General features: G+C 38.7%; 1 protein-coding gene across 5 annotated transcripts in view; it reads right to left on the bottom strand.

The window, feature by feature from the left end:
* The window catches only part of il1rapl2 (interleukin 1 receptor accessory protein-like 2), a 363,155-nt gene that overhangs the window by 294,833 nt on the left and 51,476 nt on the right, over nucleotides 1–16,846 (bottom strand). For all 5 annotated transcript variants that reach the window (XM_051419083.1, XM_051419084.1, XM_051419086.1 and 2 more), the window contains one exon: nucleotides 10,344–10,455. In XM_051419083.1, coding sequence (XP_051275043.1) covers nucleotides 10,344–10,434 — 91 coding nt within the window. In that variant the 5' untranslated portion in view covers nucleotides 10,435–10,455. The remainder of the gene's footprint in view (nucleotides 1–10,343; nucleotides 10,456–16,846) is intronic.

Consider the following 16,846-nt stretch of genomic DNA (forward strand, 5'->3'; position numbering starts at 1 on the left):
TTCGGTTTTGGGTCAAAGACTCTTTATTGCATTTTACTGGTATAATATTATATGAAGTCCTGTGAGCACCATAATCAAAAGTTATATATTTTCTTAAATCTAATCAAAAATGTAAAAAGGCTTCGACATTTTTATATTGTTTGTTTACTAACAGAAATGTTTAAAAAAAGTTGTTAAAAGTTGTGGTTTTACACAGTGTTACTACAGTGGAGTATGCTACTGACTTTTGGTAATTTCCTAGCGCGAGGTCTAACTGTGGCTCAGCTGAAAACAAGTAGGGATTTGGAAAAAAAACATTATCAGTGGTTGCAGAGGGGGTTGGCATCGACCAATCAAATCTGCTCTCTTCCCTTCCCTGTTCCACAGCACCATGCCACAGGGCACACAGACAGACAGAAGAGTCTGGAGAGGCTCTGCCACAAAAGCTTCTCCTGAGAGAAAACTGATGTCCTTGTTCAGGAGGAGCAGAAATACAACAAGGCAGCACAATTCTGTTAGCTTGGGACGAGATAAGACATTTGGTTATCGTGTTGCTCTGGTCTCAGAAGACCGCCCAGTGTAGAGAATGACACCGCAATATAAAAAGTGTCATGGATGGAGTCCTTCATTTTGTCTTATTTCCTGACAACAAGTGTATAAATGATGTGATTTAAATTCAGCAGTGTTACGTCTTATAGTGCAAAAACAGAAAGCAGCAACTATCTATGGTCTAAACTATCTAAACTGGTCTTTGTTAATGTTGCTATAGCTGGAGCTACATATAGTACTTCAATTAAAGGATAGCTGAAACACACACACGTACACACATACATACACGCACAGCTGAATGTAGAGTGGAGAAAAGTCAAGTGGAGGTCTTTATATGACAAAGGCACTTGGTCAATTAGTCATAGACGATAGCCAGGAGTGCTGTAAACAAGTGTCAGGATGGATATATATACACATCTACACACAGTGAAATTGTATCATTCCTCATATCTGTTATGTCATATCTCTACGTAACATGTCTGAATGTTTGTAGTTATAATAACAATAATAATAATAATACATTTTATTTATAAGCACTTTTCTAAATACTCAAAGACACTTTACATAAAAACATAAAAGCAGCAAAACAACATAAAATAGTAAACACTAAAAACACATCAGACTAAGCTAAATATTAAAAGCAATTTTAAGTTTCTTTTTTATTTTTTATCCCAAGCTGTACTGTCTGCTCACGCTAGAAGACTGGCTGCCGGCTGCTCACAACCGGCCCACTCACACAGTCACCTCCAAGGGAGCAGAGGCATGTAGTATCAAGTCCAAGTCTTCTAAAACCTTTATTATTTGGTCATTTTGGCTATATGTACTACTTTACAGTGCCAGATCTTACAAGTGCTCTACGGCCCCATTTACAGTTGTCTTTCTACATCTATCAATTCAATTCAGTTCAGTTCAATTTTATTTGTATAGCTTTATTTGTATACTTTTCAGATAGAGCAGGTCTAGACCGAACTCCTTATAACATTATTTACAGAGACCCAACAGTACCACCATGAGCAAGCACTTGGCGACAAGGGCAAGGAAAAACTGCCTGTTAAAAGGCAGAAACCTAGGACAGATCCTCCGGCTCTAGGTGGGTGGTCGTCTGTCTCGACCAGTTGGGGTGAGAGAGACAGAGAGAGAGAGAGAGAGAGAGAGAGAGAGAGAGAGAGAGAGAGAGTGACAGAGAGAGAGAGACAGACAGACAGACAGACAGGTGCACAGCAACAACAGTAGCAACAACTACACTAATAGTAGTGACTGATGATGATGAACATGACAACAGCAACGATTAGATCGGACTTAACAGCATTTACCGTATGTGTCTCTTTGGCCACATCTCCATAATGATGATGATGTGTGTTGCTCTACCTCATGGGCCCTTGCTGACGCCGCTCCCTCACCTATACAGATCACTCAGTAACTGCACATTTCAGCCCCCTGTTACACCTTGTGGATAATCATAAGTCATACTTAAATTGCTGGAGCCTTTTCCCCCTGTCTCTTTATATGTGACAGAGAGAAAAGTGTCTAATATCAATTTGATTTCAGATTAACTTCCACTGCCATTATCACAGGGGACAGACCCTTTACAGCCACAGACCATTTAATGACTTAGTTACATAGCGGAGGAGTAAAGATTATGGGATACCTTTTTAACATCTGGCTGAAATGAGTCTCAAATCACATCCAAACTTTCAGTCACTCTCTAATGCTTCCTGCGTGCATTTACACTTTTACGCTTTTGTCATATTTCATATATAAGTCTGGAAAACATCCAAGGAAAATAGGAAAACTGGGGAACATGTCAGACCTATCATTAAATATGTGTCCCTTTAATGATGAAACTCACATCTTGCAAAAAAAGGTTTTTCAAATTTGACATTGTCTAAAAATCAAACTTATGTTGTATGGAGCTGACGCCTGCCCACACTGCCAGATCACAGTGAAAATGAACAGCTACTGTCCATTTTTGCTGCTCATTAGTCTTTCGGAGCGAGCAGACGGTCAGGCTGTGATGTGATTTCTTTTCATTAAATCACGATAAAATGTGTGAAGCTGTGAAGTGGTCTGCAAACACATCAAAATGGAGATTTTAAAACCTTTAGTCTGTTGGTCTCAAAAAATATTAATGAGTCACTGACATTATACTTTAGCTAATTGAAAAATGTACATGTTAAGATCTTTCGAAATAACAAACTGTATATAATGTAACTTATTTTTTGCAACTTTGCCAGGAAGTTGCACCACTTACCTGCACCATTCAGAGTCCCAGGCAAAACAAAACTGTCTCTCTCCAGCTGCTGTACTACAATAAGAGCTTATAAATGTTGAATATCTCTTATCCGCTGCTCTACTTCTCTTGTTCTCTGTCACTGTCTGCATTCTCCACAATGGTGAATAAGTCATTGGCCTTTTTGCCCACAGCAACACTGAGAGCAATAGCAAAGAAATTAACATTGCTCTTCAAACAACCACTCAAGTCAATGTGGTTATACAGGAAGCTAGCTTTTGCCCTTGTTGACTTTTAGTCATTTTTAGGAGAAGTCACTTTTTCGCAGAGGCTGACTCTCATTGTGCAGCAAAGTCGATCACAGCCAAGCGTGAAAACCGAGTGCGTCGACATTTTACTGTGGAAAATGTGTCTGCATCGGGAACCGAAGTTAAAAATCTGCTCAACCTCAGATGCTTTCTAAATTCAAAATGAAATGCAGTGTGCTGGTACAGAGAGCGACTCGCCTGCATGTGTGTGTGTGTGTGTGTGTGTGTGTGTGTGTGTCAGTATAAAGACGGCTCTGTATGTGTGATTTGTCCTTCATTGTAAAACTAGTCAGCACACACACAGATACAGTTCTATGTTATACATTGTACAATGCAAACATGTCTCACTCCACACTGAGGCATGATACACACACACACACACACACACACACACACACACACACACAAACACACACACTCTGTTATCTTTGCTGTGCTTTGCATGCTAGTAGTTCATTTGCGATTACATCGTACTGAGATCTAATCACTCTTTGATCTCAGGTTTTAGCTGCGTCAGAAAACACACTCGTGCACGAGGAGACACTCACATTCACACACATAAATACAACAGCATTCACTGGCGCTCAATCAACCTGACACACACATAATGTATGAACACACACACACACGGTGAACCATCAGTATCAGCACATCACATGGAGGTCTTTAAAGACTCTTAAAACAAAGCAGGTGGGATAGAAATAAGAGAAACAGAAGAAAAGCAGAAGCAGTGTAACAGGAATGATATGAACTATCTTGAACTGAAAAATAATACAATATACGGAGAAAATTTGTGGGGGAAAAACAGCATGGAACACGGTGGTACAGTTTATTTCTATTAAAACATGGAAATATATCTAATTACCAACTAATGAGGAAGACAATACAGCATATACAAGAGACTGTGCTCTTGCTTTATGTTGGATTTGTGAAATGTTTGTCTCTCCCTCGCTCGCTGTATCAACCCAGCAGGGATCCAGTAAAGAGTCTGTTATCTTTTTGCTCGCCATCTCAGCTAATCTATTGGTTTTATCTGGAGTGGTGAAGCTGTTAAGATCTGGCCTTGACTAAGACGACCGGGAGAGATGGAGAGAAGGATGAAGCTAGGAGGATGCATTAACTCGATCTGGATTCTTCGTATTTAAGACATTAGTACGTATAATGTGTGTCCGTGTCCATACCTGTGTAAGTGTCGTGTTGTGGTGACTCTGCAGCCATGTGTTTACGTACCCAGCAAACTTGGTCTGGCCCAGTCACAGTCCACTTACATTCGGCCCAAATACAGCAATGAATCATGGTCCACAGGTGTTCCAGATCTGGTAGCCACTTATGGCCCATGACATAGCCATATCTCAGCCAACTGTCTCTCACTCTCCTCCCTTTTTCAGTACTGCACTTGGCTGAGAAATGTTATGTTATGGGGCCACCAGATCTGTATTTGAGCCGTGTGTGTGGGCCAGACACATTTTTCTATGTGGGTATGAGCGTGTGGCTGCCTGAGTGTTTATGTGTGTGATAGTGTGCGCAGGAGGGAGGGTGTCTGTCACAACTGTGCCTGTATGACTTCCAGATATTATTTTCAGCATTGTCATGCCAGCGTAGCAACTGTCGAGCTCATTAGCACTTTCAGCGAAACGGGCTAATCTAAGAAACAGTTCTGCCTTTGTGTAAATGTAGTTACTTCAACACCATTAGCTTCACTGTGATTTCTCCAAGATAATACAAGGTGTCTACAGTCTAGAAGAAAAAAATACCGTATGTAAATAGATGCTTTTGGAAATTTTAATTCACTTTTACAGACAGGTGAAAAAAAGTAAAATAAAAACTTGGATAAATGAGTGGAGATACATAATGAATACAGATGCTTCCTTTCAGGGCACAGTCACCAAAGGTCAACACATTTTAACTCCTATGGGAGATTTTGGAGCATCAGCGGTCTCAACCAAGGCACCTAATGAGAAAATACACTTTGAAGAATGCTCTTCATCACCCCAGTAGAGTTCACAGACCTGGAGAATATATTACAAGCAGCACTGAGGCTGTTCTGGAGGCTCGTGGTAGGACATCATGCAACTTATACTGCTAAACCAGTCCATTAACTTTGGTCTACCAAATACAGAGTGACAGACCGATTTATCGGAAGAGTTCCTCATTAGTGTAATCTCTAATATATTATAATGACCTTCTTTTGATAATGCATGTGGAACAATATTAAGTATTAAATTGATTTAACATTCAAAGGTTTTAGAAGTCACAGGCTCATACAACATGTACAGTGAAAAGCTAGGTGGCTGAGACTGTGCTAATGCCGTGTACAATAAATAACAATAAATAGAAAAAGACATCAAATAGGGATGGTTAAGATAAGAAACACAAATATTTGGAATATAAACTTTAAGATATTTTAAATGTTTTAAATTTCATATATATATATACATAATATGGCATGCTGTTTAGGAAATTAATCTTTGAATATATGGAATGAATCCTTGAATATATGGAATGAACCTTGAATATATGGAATGAACCTTGAATATATTGAATGAACCTTGAATATATGGAATAAACCTTGAATATATTGAATGAATCCTTGAATATATGGAATGAACCTTGAATATATTGAATGAACCTTGAATATATGGAATGAACGTTGAATATATTGAATGAATTCTTTAATATATGGAATGAACCTTGACTAACCTCATCAAGGCACTGCTGCCATCTTGTAGAAGTGAGAATGAGTCAGTCAGCTCGGAACCTTGTGGCAGCAATACTGAGCAATGAGGACATTATTAACTCATTGGCAAGTGCTTGTACGGGCCAAAATCCTCCTGATAGTACCCGTACCCTAATGTTATTTCCGCCAACATCTCCCTTAGAGAATCGTAAATTCTTTCAAGAATGACGCATAATGTTCTTTCGGCAATGTTTTGTTGAACATTATTACTCATAAGCACTATGAATGTCGCAATAATGGAAATATGATCCTCAAGGTGACGCGATATAGTCTCCAAACTGTTAGTGTCATTTGGAGTACAACATGTAGCAAAAAAGTTTTCCAGTTCAAGAAAGTATTGGAATATTTCAACTGATGCCATTTGGTAAAACCAGCAAATTCAGAAGGCTATCACGTTGATTAAAAGGATACAACTAGGTTTTGAATTTCATTCAGTATTCTCAATTTCTTATCAGTATATCCATGCTTCATTCCATATATTCAAAGATTCATTCCATATATTCAAGGTTCATTCCATATATTCAAAGAATAATTTCCTAAACGGCATGCCATAATACTACACTATAAGAAATGTCCTACATCCTAATTCTGCAACATAAGATAAATATGTTTCTAAATCATTCAAACAATGTCAGTAGATCATAACATGTTTCATGCCTGTAGCCTCCAATTAGAATTCAGTCTCACAACCTCCTCATACAAAACTTTAAAAATGTGCAACAACAACTATGTAAAACTGTTCAAACTGAACAGAAGTTAAAACAGATGTTCTACCAGAAGACTGGTGGGTTTTATCAGAATAAACTTTCAGATAAAAAAGCATAGATCAAATTGTGTGATCAGACACTGACGTGATGGAGGAGCTGAAACTAAAATGCTGAAATATTTCAACCAAAGGGTGTATTGTATGTGCACTGCAGCAGGAATAAGACTCCCTGCAATGGAACACTCAGCACACTGGGGGTGTGAATGAGGCTTGAGAGGAAAAGACAGCAAAGAAACAAATTCTACACATCCACACAACTGCAGTTACTCACTACTAGTTGCAATATATTACAATCACACATTGCATTGTTTCTCATTGCATTGCATCTTGCAAGCTTGTTTACTACGAGTTGTAATGTGCATTCTTAACAATCAACCTCCATTTGGAGCTAAGATGGATGATCGTCAACATGTCTGCACACACACACGAAAATGTCCATTTATCTATCATTTACTTTGCCTTACTTTGCTTTGTTTGTGTATGTTTGTGTATCAGGGTATTTTAGTGTGAGAAGCCAGTGTGAGAAACACTCTTGACAGCAAACATCTGCTCAAGTGTCCTTGAGCAAGGCACTGAATCTGACCAGCTTCAGGGTTGATGGTACATACAGCTACTGACCCATGACCCCCGTGTAAAGCCAGGCAAGGCTTTCCCCACAACGATCAAATATAGTATCACTTTGTCAATGTATTTTCTATTATTCATGTGTTGATCTGAATACAAAACACTTTAAAGCGTCTCCTCACCTACCTACACCTTTCTGTTTGTTGTGTCTCATCACAGTTTGTTCCCTTTAGCTGCAGCGGATGCTGCATCAAAGCACAGTGGGAGACTGACAATAGGAAATGGTAGTTCCTATCCATATGGTGTCCAGTTACACACACACACACGCAAGCAGTGAGGGAGAGAAAAGATCTAACAGCCTATCTTTGGCCGACTGTAGCGGTCGCCCACATAAATGTCCGCTTGGCTCTGCTCTGATCACATAATTGCTCTGTGCGCACCTCTCCCACACACACACATACACAGAAGGAGAGCACATACCCAGAGAGCATACACTGAAGCACACTTAGGGAGTTCACACACACACACACACACACACACACACACACACACACACACACACACACACACACTTAAAACCTGGATCTATACAGCACCCACACACACAGTCACTGTTCAATATGGCATGAAGCAGACAGTTAACACATGTAGGTATGCCTGCGAGCATACACACACACACACACACACACACACACACACACACACACACACACACACACACACACACACACACACACACACACACACACACACACACACACACACACCTAAACGGCAAATACCAAACAGAAACTCCCACCAGCTCACCCACACAGTCAGAGCATGGACTGTGAGAGAGTGACACAGACATGCAGAAAAGAAAAGGGGGAGAGAAGAGAAAGTAAAAGATGCGACTGAGAAAAGAGTGTAGCAAACACTCTGGTACTGACCCTCGCTATGCTTTACAATAACGGATGTTCTCTCCCAAAATAACAAATTCAACTAAATTGTGTGTGTTATTTTTACATATTGCATTTTGGTTTTTTTTGTCTGATTCAAAATAAATCACTTTTCTATTTCATATTGCAGCACAGAAGTTTTACTACATGAAGAGAACTTTGTGTGGGTGTCGGGGTGGCCTGGAAGACATTTTGGCAAGTTTCTGCTTAACTGTCCACATCAATAAATCCCTGCCAGCTGCAGGGCTGTTGTTTTGTAGTTGACCGTGACCTCCGACCTCCTTTTTCAGGAAGTCAAGAGAGGACAGAATTTCCCTACAAGGAGGAATCCTACATAACATAACGTGTCTTACTACCACTAGCAGTCAAATTTTAAGTATTTCTCTATCCAGTCAAATATTCATGACTAAAGAAGAAACAATCTAGTTTAAAAAGGCAGCTTCAGGTATAATTTATTAAAGGTATAGTTAGACATTTTAGTAAATATTTGTATTCGCTTCATTGCTGAGAGTTAGATGAGGGAATTGATAATATTTTGTCTGTACAGGTGAGCCAGCAGCTACTTACCTTAGCTTAACACAATAACTGGAACATATTCATTTTAAACAAGGTGATGTGCTGGACTATTTCTTGGAGAAACAGTCACTTCCTGGAGTCTACACTGGTTGCTTGAATTAACTAGAAAAGGTGGATTATGTCACTTTTAACAGTTTCTAGCATTCAAGCTAAGCTAAGCTAACCAGCAGCTGGCTGTAGCTTCATCTACATCATAAAGACCTGAGAGTAAGTTGAACACTGAAAAACTCAGGACTGTGTCGGTGTGGTTTAATCAGATATGACTGACAGTGATAGATTTGGATTTGAATATTACTCAAACCTGACTGGTCCTTTCACCATTTTTCCAACTGAGCCCCACCTACCTCAAACCAGGGAAAAGAGCACAGAGACAAAGCACAACTCCAGAAATGTGAAATCAACCCAAAAAGCCAAACTCAGAAGTGTTCAAGTAGGATCCCATTGCTCTCAACAAGAAACTGATTGAGGAAATATATTTTTTGGGGGGCCTTTAAAACTGGAACTCTGGTATTTTTACAGTAGCCATGAAGCCCTGTAATGTAATTCTTAGACTCTGTGTGTGTAATTACAAAGAACCTCTAAAGGATTGTTATGGTTGCCCTAAACTCCCTCAATTATACAGCCAGGACCTACACTCTCACTTATAAGCAAGAAAAAATGTGAGACAGGATTACATTACAGGGGAATCAATTCTAACTGGATTGTTATAATTAGATGACCTGAGTTTGCTAAAAAGTCTGTAAGTAATTTTCTGTGTTTTTATCACTTTCAGGATTTGGCAGGGGTGCATGACACAAATTACAAATGCTGGTAGTAATTTCTATAATTACAGAACCTGCAGATCAGATATTTTTTGTTTCATGAATGATGCTATTTAAACACAAAGGCAGCAGGAAACTGAAGCACAATGTGTCTATATGTAAACAAAGCTAAGTGGGGGAATGTATAGCTCACCTCTATGTCACACATACTAAACCCATTATACAGTATCATACAAAGCTTTATTGAGACCGCATGCCAAACATCAATAGCCCAATCAAACTCTCTCTGTCAAGCCGATCAGCGAGACACAACAAATCGATCCCAAATAAAAGGCCATCAGCAGATCCGTCATCAGCTGGACGTTGATACACAAATGAGCACAACAGCAGCAACAATGACAGCGACAGTCAGACAGGCTGATCATTACACACCCTCAGCAGAAAGGGGAGAGGAAAGAGACAGACAGCTATCCGAGCTCCCAGATAGAGTTTGGAGAGATGTGTTAGCTAAGAAAGGCAGAGATGGTGACTGTGAAAAAGAAAGAAATGGCTAGAATAAAACAGAAGTCCATATCCATTGCGTCAAGTTAAGAGATATCAAAGCATCAGAAAGTACAAGATTGGAGGGAATAGTTGTGGAATAAGAGCAGGAGCATGTATTTGACAGCAAGAATATAAGAGTGAGGAGGAGCAGATGAGAAAAGACAAGAGGTAGCATTATCTCTCTATTCAAGTAAAACTGAAAAAATTGTTTGCGATGAAAAAGGATGACAGTGAAACAAAAAAACAAAAACAAAGTGAATTTCAGTTAGAGACAAAAACCTCAATAAAGACAAAGCCTGGGAACGTTCAACGAAAGAAATGCTCATTTTCAGCAAAATGTCACAGCTTGGAGTGCCACTGTAGGCAACAAACATTAAGGCTGTTCATCCTACCTGAGTTCCTCTTGGAGATGTACTTGACGCCGTCACAGGCTCCTGAGGCGAGGAGGAGGAGGAGGAGGAAGAGGAAGGATAAAGTCTTCATCTCTCTATTCTCCACTTTCACCTTAAGAAAACAGGACATAGTGGGGACAAAGTTAGAGATAACAGCAAGCAGTGCAAGCTTTCCTGATGCTTCCTATGATTATGTTGTATAGTGTCCTATAGTGTGATCTGTTGTTGCAGCGAGGTTTGGACAGGATCCAGATAACCTCAAATAACAATCCAAATACAGCATTTAACCAACAGCAGCACTTCAGAAGTGTGGCATCTTCATGAGTGGTGACGTCGAAGTGTTCATACTGATTACTAAAGTAGATTTTCATTGCCTACTGTCATTTTGTTTGGCTAACAATACATTATGGTCCATTATGGTGTGATTTAAGTTCATGATATGTGTGTGTGTGCTTTGGGGGACATAAATCTTGGGTCTTGTAAGCATTTAGACAAATCTCTAATGCCACCATTTTTCTGGTAAATACAGTCTCTTCTGTAGCTTTACGCTATCAGAATACATTATATGCTATATAAACACTGACATTAGCAAAAGCAAAAAAGTTAAAAAGTTGCACAGTTTCATGGTAACTGTAATATTGTGACGGGCTGGGAAGCGCATTGTTTCGGCAAAAACCAAAGTATGGCAAATTCACATGATGTCAAGGACCTACTATGCTATTGAAAACAGGTTTAACAGACACATTGCCCTCTCTCACATTCAAAATACTATTTATTGCATGTAATGCACAACTTAGAGATAGCAGTGAAAAAGTATTTCATTGCATTTATTTTGCCGCATAGTTCAGCACCATGGACAGAGACTCAGGTCTGACTATCATTCACTTGTTTAAACCTGCAGAAAATCCAGACATGCACTGAATTACATACTGATTTCTACAGAAGTAGGTAACAAAGAGGTGTTCGAAACACAGCAAAACAACAAGGCAAATGTGGCATACAGTAGTTTGTAATAATACATGCATACAATAACCATAGAGTGCAATACTTTAAGTTTCAACAAGTGCTACCTTAAGTCCAAGTTTCCTGTCTAAAAGGTTTCTCCTATAGTTCACAAGTCCAACAGCACCCAATGAAACAGGCAGTAAGTGCTAAACACCAGGCAGTCCAACATCACATCTGATCACTTGCTTGCTTCTAATGTAACATCATAGGCTTCGACAAAGCCAACAATGGTTAACTAATAGTACTATTCATCAAACAGCATTAAGCTGCTGTAGATGATTATTTGCTCTTTGCACAGCAGAAATGTTTTTCAGATTAGAGGAGGAAGACCTTCCCATCCTCTTACCTTCTGGTGCTGTAGGCTGCTATTTGTTTAGTCCATCAGAGGGTAGCACCTGGGCCTTAACTGGGCAAAGTCTGTCATTAGATCATACATGTTTGATGTCTTTAGCACTCGGCATGTAGTTGAGCTTATTCAAGGTGGACAAGATTTAATTATTTAAACCTGATTCCAAAGTACATTCCATACATAACTAATGCCTATGCAGTTTATCTCAATCAACTGAGTTGCAGCTTTGTCATTATTGTCTTGGGTGCAAGTAAATCTACATAAAAAGTGTGTGTTTTTGCTCTATTCTATCCAAAAAAAAAAACAAATTCATCTTTGCTATGATTCATGTTAATACCACCTGGAAGTGGAGAATCAATCAGTGCTTTTTTATTTTTCAACTACCTGCATTCCCATGCTAAAATGACAGATGAGTCAAACAATGTAAAGATCCCACTGTTGGAACATGACTGAGACAAATATTTAATTTATTTGATGATTTCAGTGCTCTGTTTTTTTTATTTGATATGATTTCAGATGGATGTTAAAATGTATCTCACAGTGTTTACAAGCTACAAATGAAAAAAAACAACCAAGTATTGTTGTGTGTGGACTGCAAACAGTGAAAAACCAAACGTTTTATTACCACTATGGCAGCGAGAACAGCAGGAAAAAAACATTAATATTGATCTAAAACAAGGATTTGGTGCAGTTTTTAAAAAAAAATAAATCAATTTTTTCAACTGATTAAAATCAAAATACGGAGCTAAATTAGATTTGACCATAGGCCATGAATACAAAGGCTGCAGAAGCTTTGGGACATACTCGCACACACACAAACAGGCTTTGAGCCAGCCTTGTGAAATCACAGTGATAGAACACAATCAGATTTTCTCATGCGTTCTGTGTACAAACTGTACTGTATTCGCGCACACACACACACACACACACACACACACACAGTAAACCAGAGAAAGATCGAAGAAGATTAGCCATGCCAGCAGTCATTTCATTGTATTTTTTATACACATGACAATAAAAGGAACTCAAACTTCAGCTTGAGTGCTGATTGAAATCACATTGGATTCACATGAAAAGTGGGAAAGCTGATTATTGAGCCAGGGATGGTGTTGATATGTGAGCCACAGTTATTTGCATTTGAAGATGGGCAATACAACAATGTGGATCTAAAAGTGGGACCAAAATCGTGTTGAGAACGAAGCCGAGAAAACAATAAAATGATGAAGAGTACTGCATGATGTTACCACTCACATTTGGAAAAAAACTAATCTCTGCTAGCTTCCTAGGCATCTTGTGACCACTCTTGATTGAAAGTACAGTATATTTTCATTTAGGATTCAGAACAACACACACCTATCACCTGATGGGTTTTTTTTTAACCAGAGAATCCCATTAACACTATGAATATTAAGAAATCCTCATTGTAATAATGATAATATAGTCCAGTAATCAGTACTGATCAGCTGAGTAAAGCAGCACACAGACTTTTCTCACAGCAAACATTTTGGCTCAATATAGTAGGAAAACGCACAGGAAAGGGCCCCGTAAACCATGCATAGTGCCAGGACCCTGAAAGCAGCTAAATGGAATTCAGCCATCATTAGTGTTAGTAGGTTCCTCCTGTGACCAAAATGTCTTCCGTAAAAAGAGGCCAATGGACCTTGCAAACATTTTGATTTGTCAAAGCTTGTGAAAGCACAGGTGAGACTAATAACAGGAAGGATGGCTCCATTTAATGTAGGTGTCCCAGTAAACAAACATTAATAGCAGAGTCCTCCTGATACTGCAACAGCTTAGCAGAAGGCTTCCATTAGTTCCACCTGTGTTTGAGAAGTCTGCTGTAATAAAGGTCTATTGGGCTCATAACAGTTACTATGGTGGACAAAAAAAAAAAAAAAAAAGGTATATGCTTGGCAATGTTGCTTAGCGCCTGCTGAAGAACTAACTATATTGCATGGTGAAAGTACATAATTCTGATTTTAATAATTCAATAGCCAAAGGTTCAGAGCTAATGAACATTTTCTTTTTATGCAAATACATTGCTGTGTTCCCATTATATTATGCAAGAAACAAGTCTCTTGACTCTTGATAATTGCATTTTTAAAAATGCAATATTTAATATCATGCTTTATGGTGATTTTGGAACAGTTAAGAGTTTTTTTTGCTGGTTTCAAACCCACTTTTATCTTATTACGAATTTATACAACAAGTCATTTAAACTGAAATTAAATCGTTTTTTTTTCGGCTACAGCATACATGTCTGCTCTGTAAATCACGTTTACGTCTTTGTCGTTTTGTTCTTCATTTTCCATCAAGATAGAAAAATATTTGCATGAAGCACCAACAATGGTCACACTGCTACACAACACAACAGCCACAGACTGTAGCATTAAAATTAAGTTCCCTGCTAAAGTCTGCACCTTACCTAACATGAACACACCTCCCAACCTTGTTAAAATACGACCCAACAGACTTTCCCATGGAAAAAGTGAACCTCACGTCAGTTTACTGGCTAGCTTAGATAGCTTATTAGCAGGTCCGCTGACGCACTTAAACAGGACCTGCAGTTGTCACTTCAGTCCATGAAGATGCTGGTGTGGTTCTGACTCTCCAATACCACTGCCAACAAAGCACTGTCCTCGGTTTGTAGGCTACAGCGCAGGTTTGTTAACTTTAAGTTCCTCTTCTGGAGCTCAGCCTGCAGCTGCTGTCAATCAAACATGGATCCAATCAGCCGAGAGGAAAAATAAGTACACCTATTTCTGATATTTCTAAGACCTTTATTTCTTCGTTTTAGTGAATCATTATTTTTCTAAAGAACAATGAAATAATTAAATCTTTTTTTGAATTGTAAAATATCTTTTTTAAATAATAATTAAAAAAAACATACATACTAAAGGACCAGTATGTAAAATGTAGGCCGACTGGCATCTACTGATATAGCTGCAGACTGTAACTCCCTCACTTCACCCTATCCTTTAGATGCGAAGGAGAAACTACGGTGGCCACAAAACTTGCGAAAAACCCCTACGAAAGACAGTGGTTTGTCCATTCTGGGCTACTGTAGAAACTTGGCAGTTCAATCAGTTCAAGGCAGCCATCGTATTTCCTCCCTCGCTGTAGGAAAGGGAGGGTGAAACGAGTCAGATGTAATGTGCGGCTACACCACTAGATGCCACTAAATCCGACACACTGGACCTTTAATGCTAAATGTGATTGCAGTTGGACTAAGCTAAGGGAAAGTGATTCACGTGTTCCAGACATGTTACTGATCCTCACAGGTTATCTGGCTTATGAGAAAGTTAGTATGTTTTTTTTTTTTGGTTTGATAAATAAATAAAATAAATCAATTAATTAGAATATCCTTTATGTAAGATAGTAGAGCCGGACAGAGTTATTTTGGTTTGCAGGATTGGCTGCTGGGTGAGATTTATATCTCTTGCTTTTACAGAACAGTTACAACATGAGACTTGCCAATAAAATCCAGCATTACCCAGCCATCATGTTTCCACATTTGTTGCATGCACTGGATATCAGGAACCAATAATCTCTATCCAGTTTCTTCTACTGAAATGTAATCTTTTTGTTTAATCCCTTTAAGTCAGCACTTTACCAACCTCATGGAATTTACCACTAACATTTCATTCTCTCTGTCCACTTACATGGAAAGTCGTCAGAGGCAAGCAGCATTCTGAAAACTGTTTTGTGATAACAGAATTGGGAAATAACAAAATCAGAGACAAACAATGTGTTCCTTTCTGAAAAAAACATTTTCAGTCGTGTAAACTAAGGGTAAGGTCTTTGTGGACAGTTGTGCATAGACATAAGAAAAAAAAAAAATTTGAACATGACCAAAATAAAAGGAATCTGAAGAAACACCTCATAAGTTGAAATGAATTAATGAGTTGGACTAGAAAACTCTTATGAGACAACATGGCTAAGAAATAAAGACATGAGCAGCAGAGCAATGATAATTTAGCTGTTTTTATCTTGGCTAGTAAAGAAAGACTGACTGACACTAAATAATTTTTGGCTATGCATACACTGTGACAGCCACATGGGACCAACCAGACTTAGCAGGACCTGTAGATCTACGCTTTCATTGTTTTTGTTTCGCCTCTTCCTGGCCTCACAGGCTACAGACAGTCTATCGTCCTCAGAGGAGGAAAACAGGACGTGTCAGGTTATGTTATACTACTGCAGAAAAAGCTAAATTGAGCTTTTGTCTTCTGGTAAAGACAGTGAAGCAGGCACTCTCTGACAAGCAACACAGAGAAAAATCAAAGCATGAGTCAGTCATATGTGGGTAGTATTTATCAGGTTCTTTTGGAAAATTCAAAACATAAACGGAAAGAGAAATGTCATTGGAGTTTAGCATCAAGACCTTGTGTTTTTTAGACATAAACATTTAGAAATAGTACCAGTATCCTCAGACTTTGTAAGGTTAGGGTCAGCTATAGAACAGACACCACAGCTCTAGGGGATTCAGTGTATTGCTAAAGGATACTTAAGCAGCAAGGACACTTACTGAGATCTAACCACTATATCAAAGCTTAATTTGATATGTTATTGAACATTTAAATTTTGTTTCTAGGGAAGTACCATAACTTTATCAGCATGTGACAGTAGAGTAGGAAATCTGTTAGTTTGCCAAATGTTCAGTTGTAAGGCTGAAAAAGTATAGGGCCTCAGATGTATTAAACAAACACTGTACAAAGAAGACTTTTAGTGCACACACAGGCACACACACAGTATGTGGCATTAAAGAGAAAGAAGAGGACATTTTTTTATCCACTTTCTGAACCTTTTAGTCTGAAACACAGAGAGGCCTAATGCAACTGCTAAAGGCTGTGTATTTTGCGTGTCTGTGTGTGTGAGTGTGTATATGTGTGTGGATACTGTGTGTATTCTGTACTGAGATGGTCTGGCCCAAAAGCAAAGGGGTTCATGCGAGGGTTTGTGATGCATGTTTTAACACATCCAAATAAGTGAGAGGACTGGCTCTTGGCTAGTTTTTTTTTTCTACATGACATCTTAATGTATTAACTAAAAAGAAAGACTTATAAACTTATCTAAATTACATACATGATTAATTTATAATAGTACAATACTTAATCTTTATAATGCAGATTCACTCTGCATTATAAAA

The sequence above is a fragment of the Dicentrarchus labrax genome, unplaced genomic scaffold (genome assembly GCF_905237075.1).
Source record: "Dicentrarchus labrax unplaced genomic scaffold, dlabrax2021, whole genome shotgun sequence".
NCBI classification, from domain to species: domain Eukaryota; kingdom Metazoa; phylum Chordata; class Actinopteri; family Moronidae; genus Dicentrarchus; species Dicentrarchus labrax.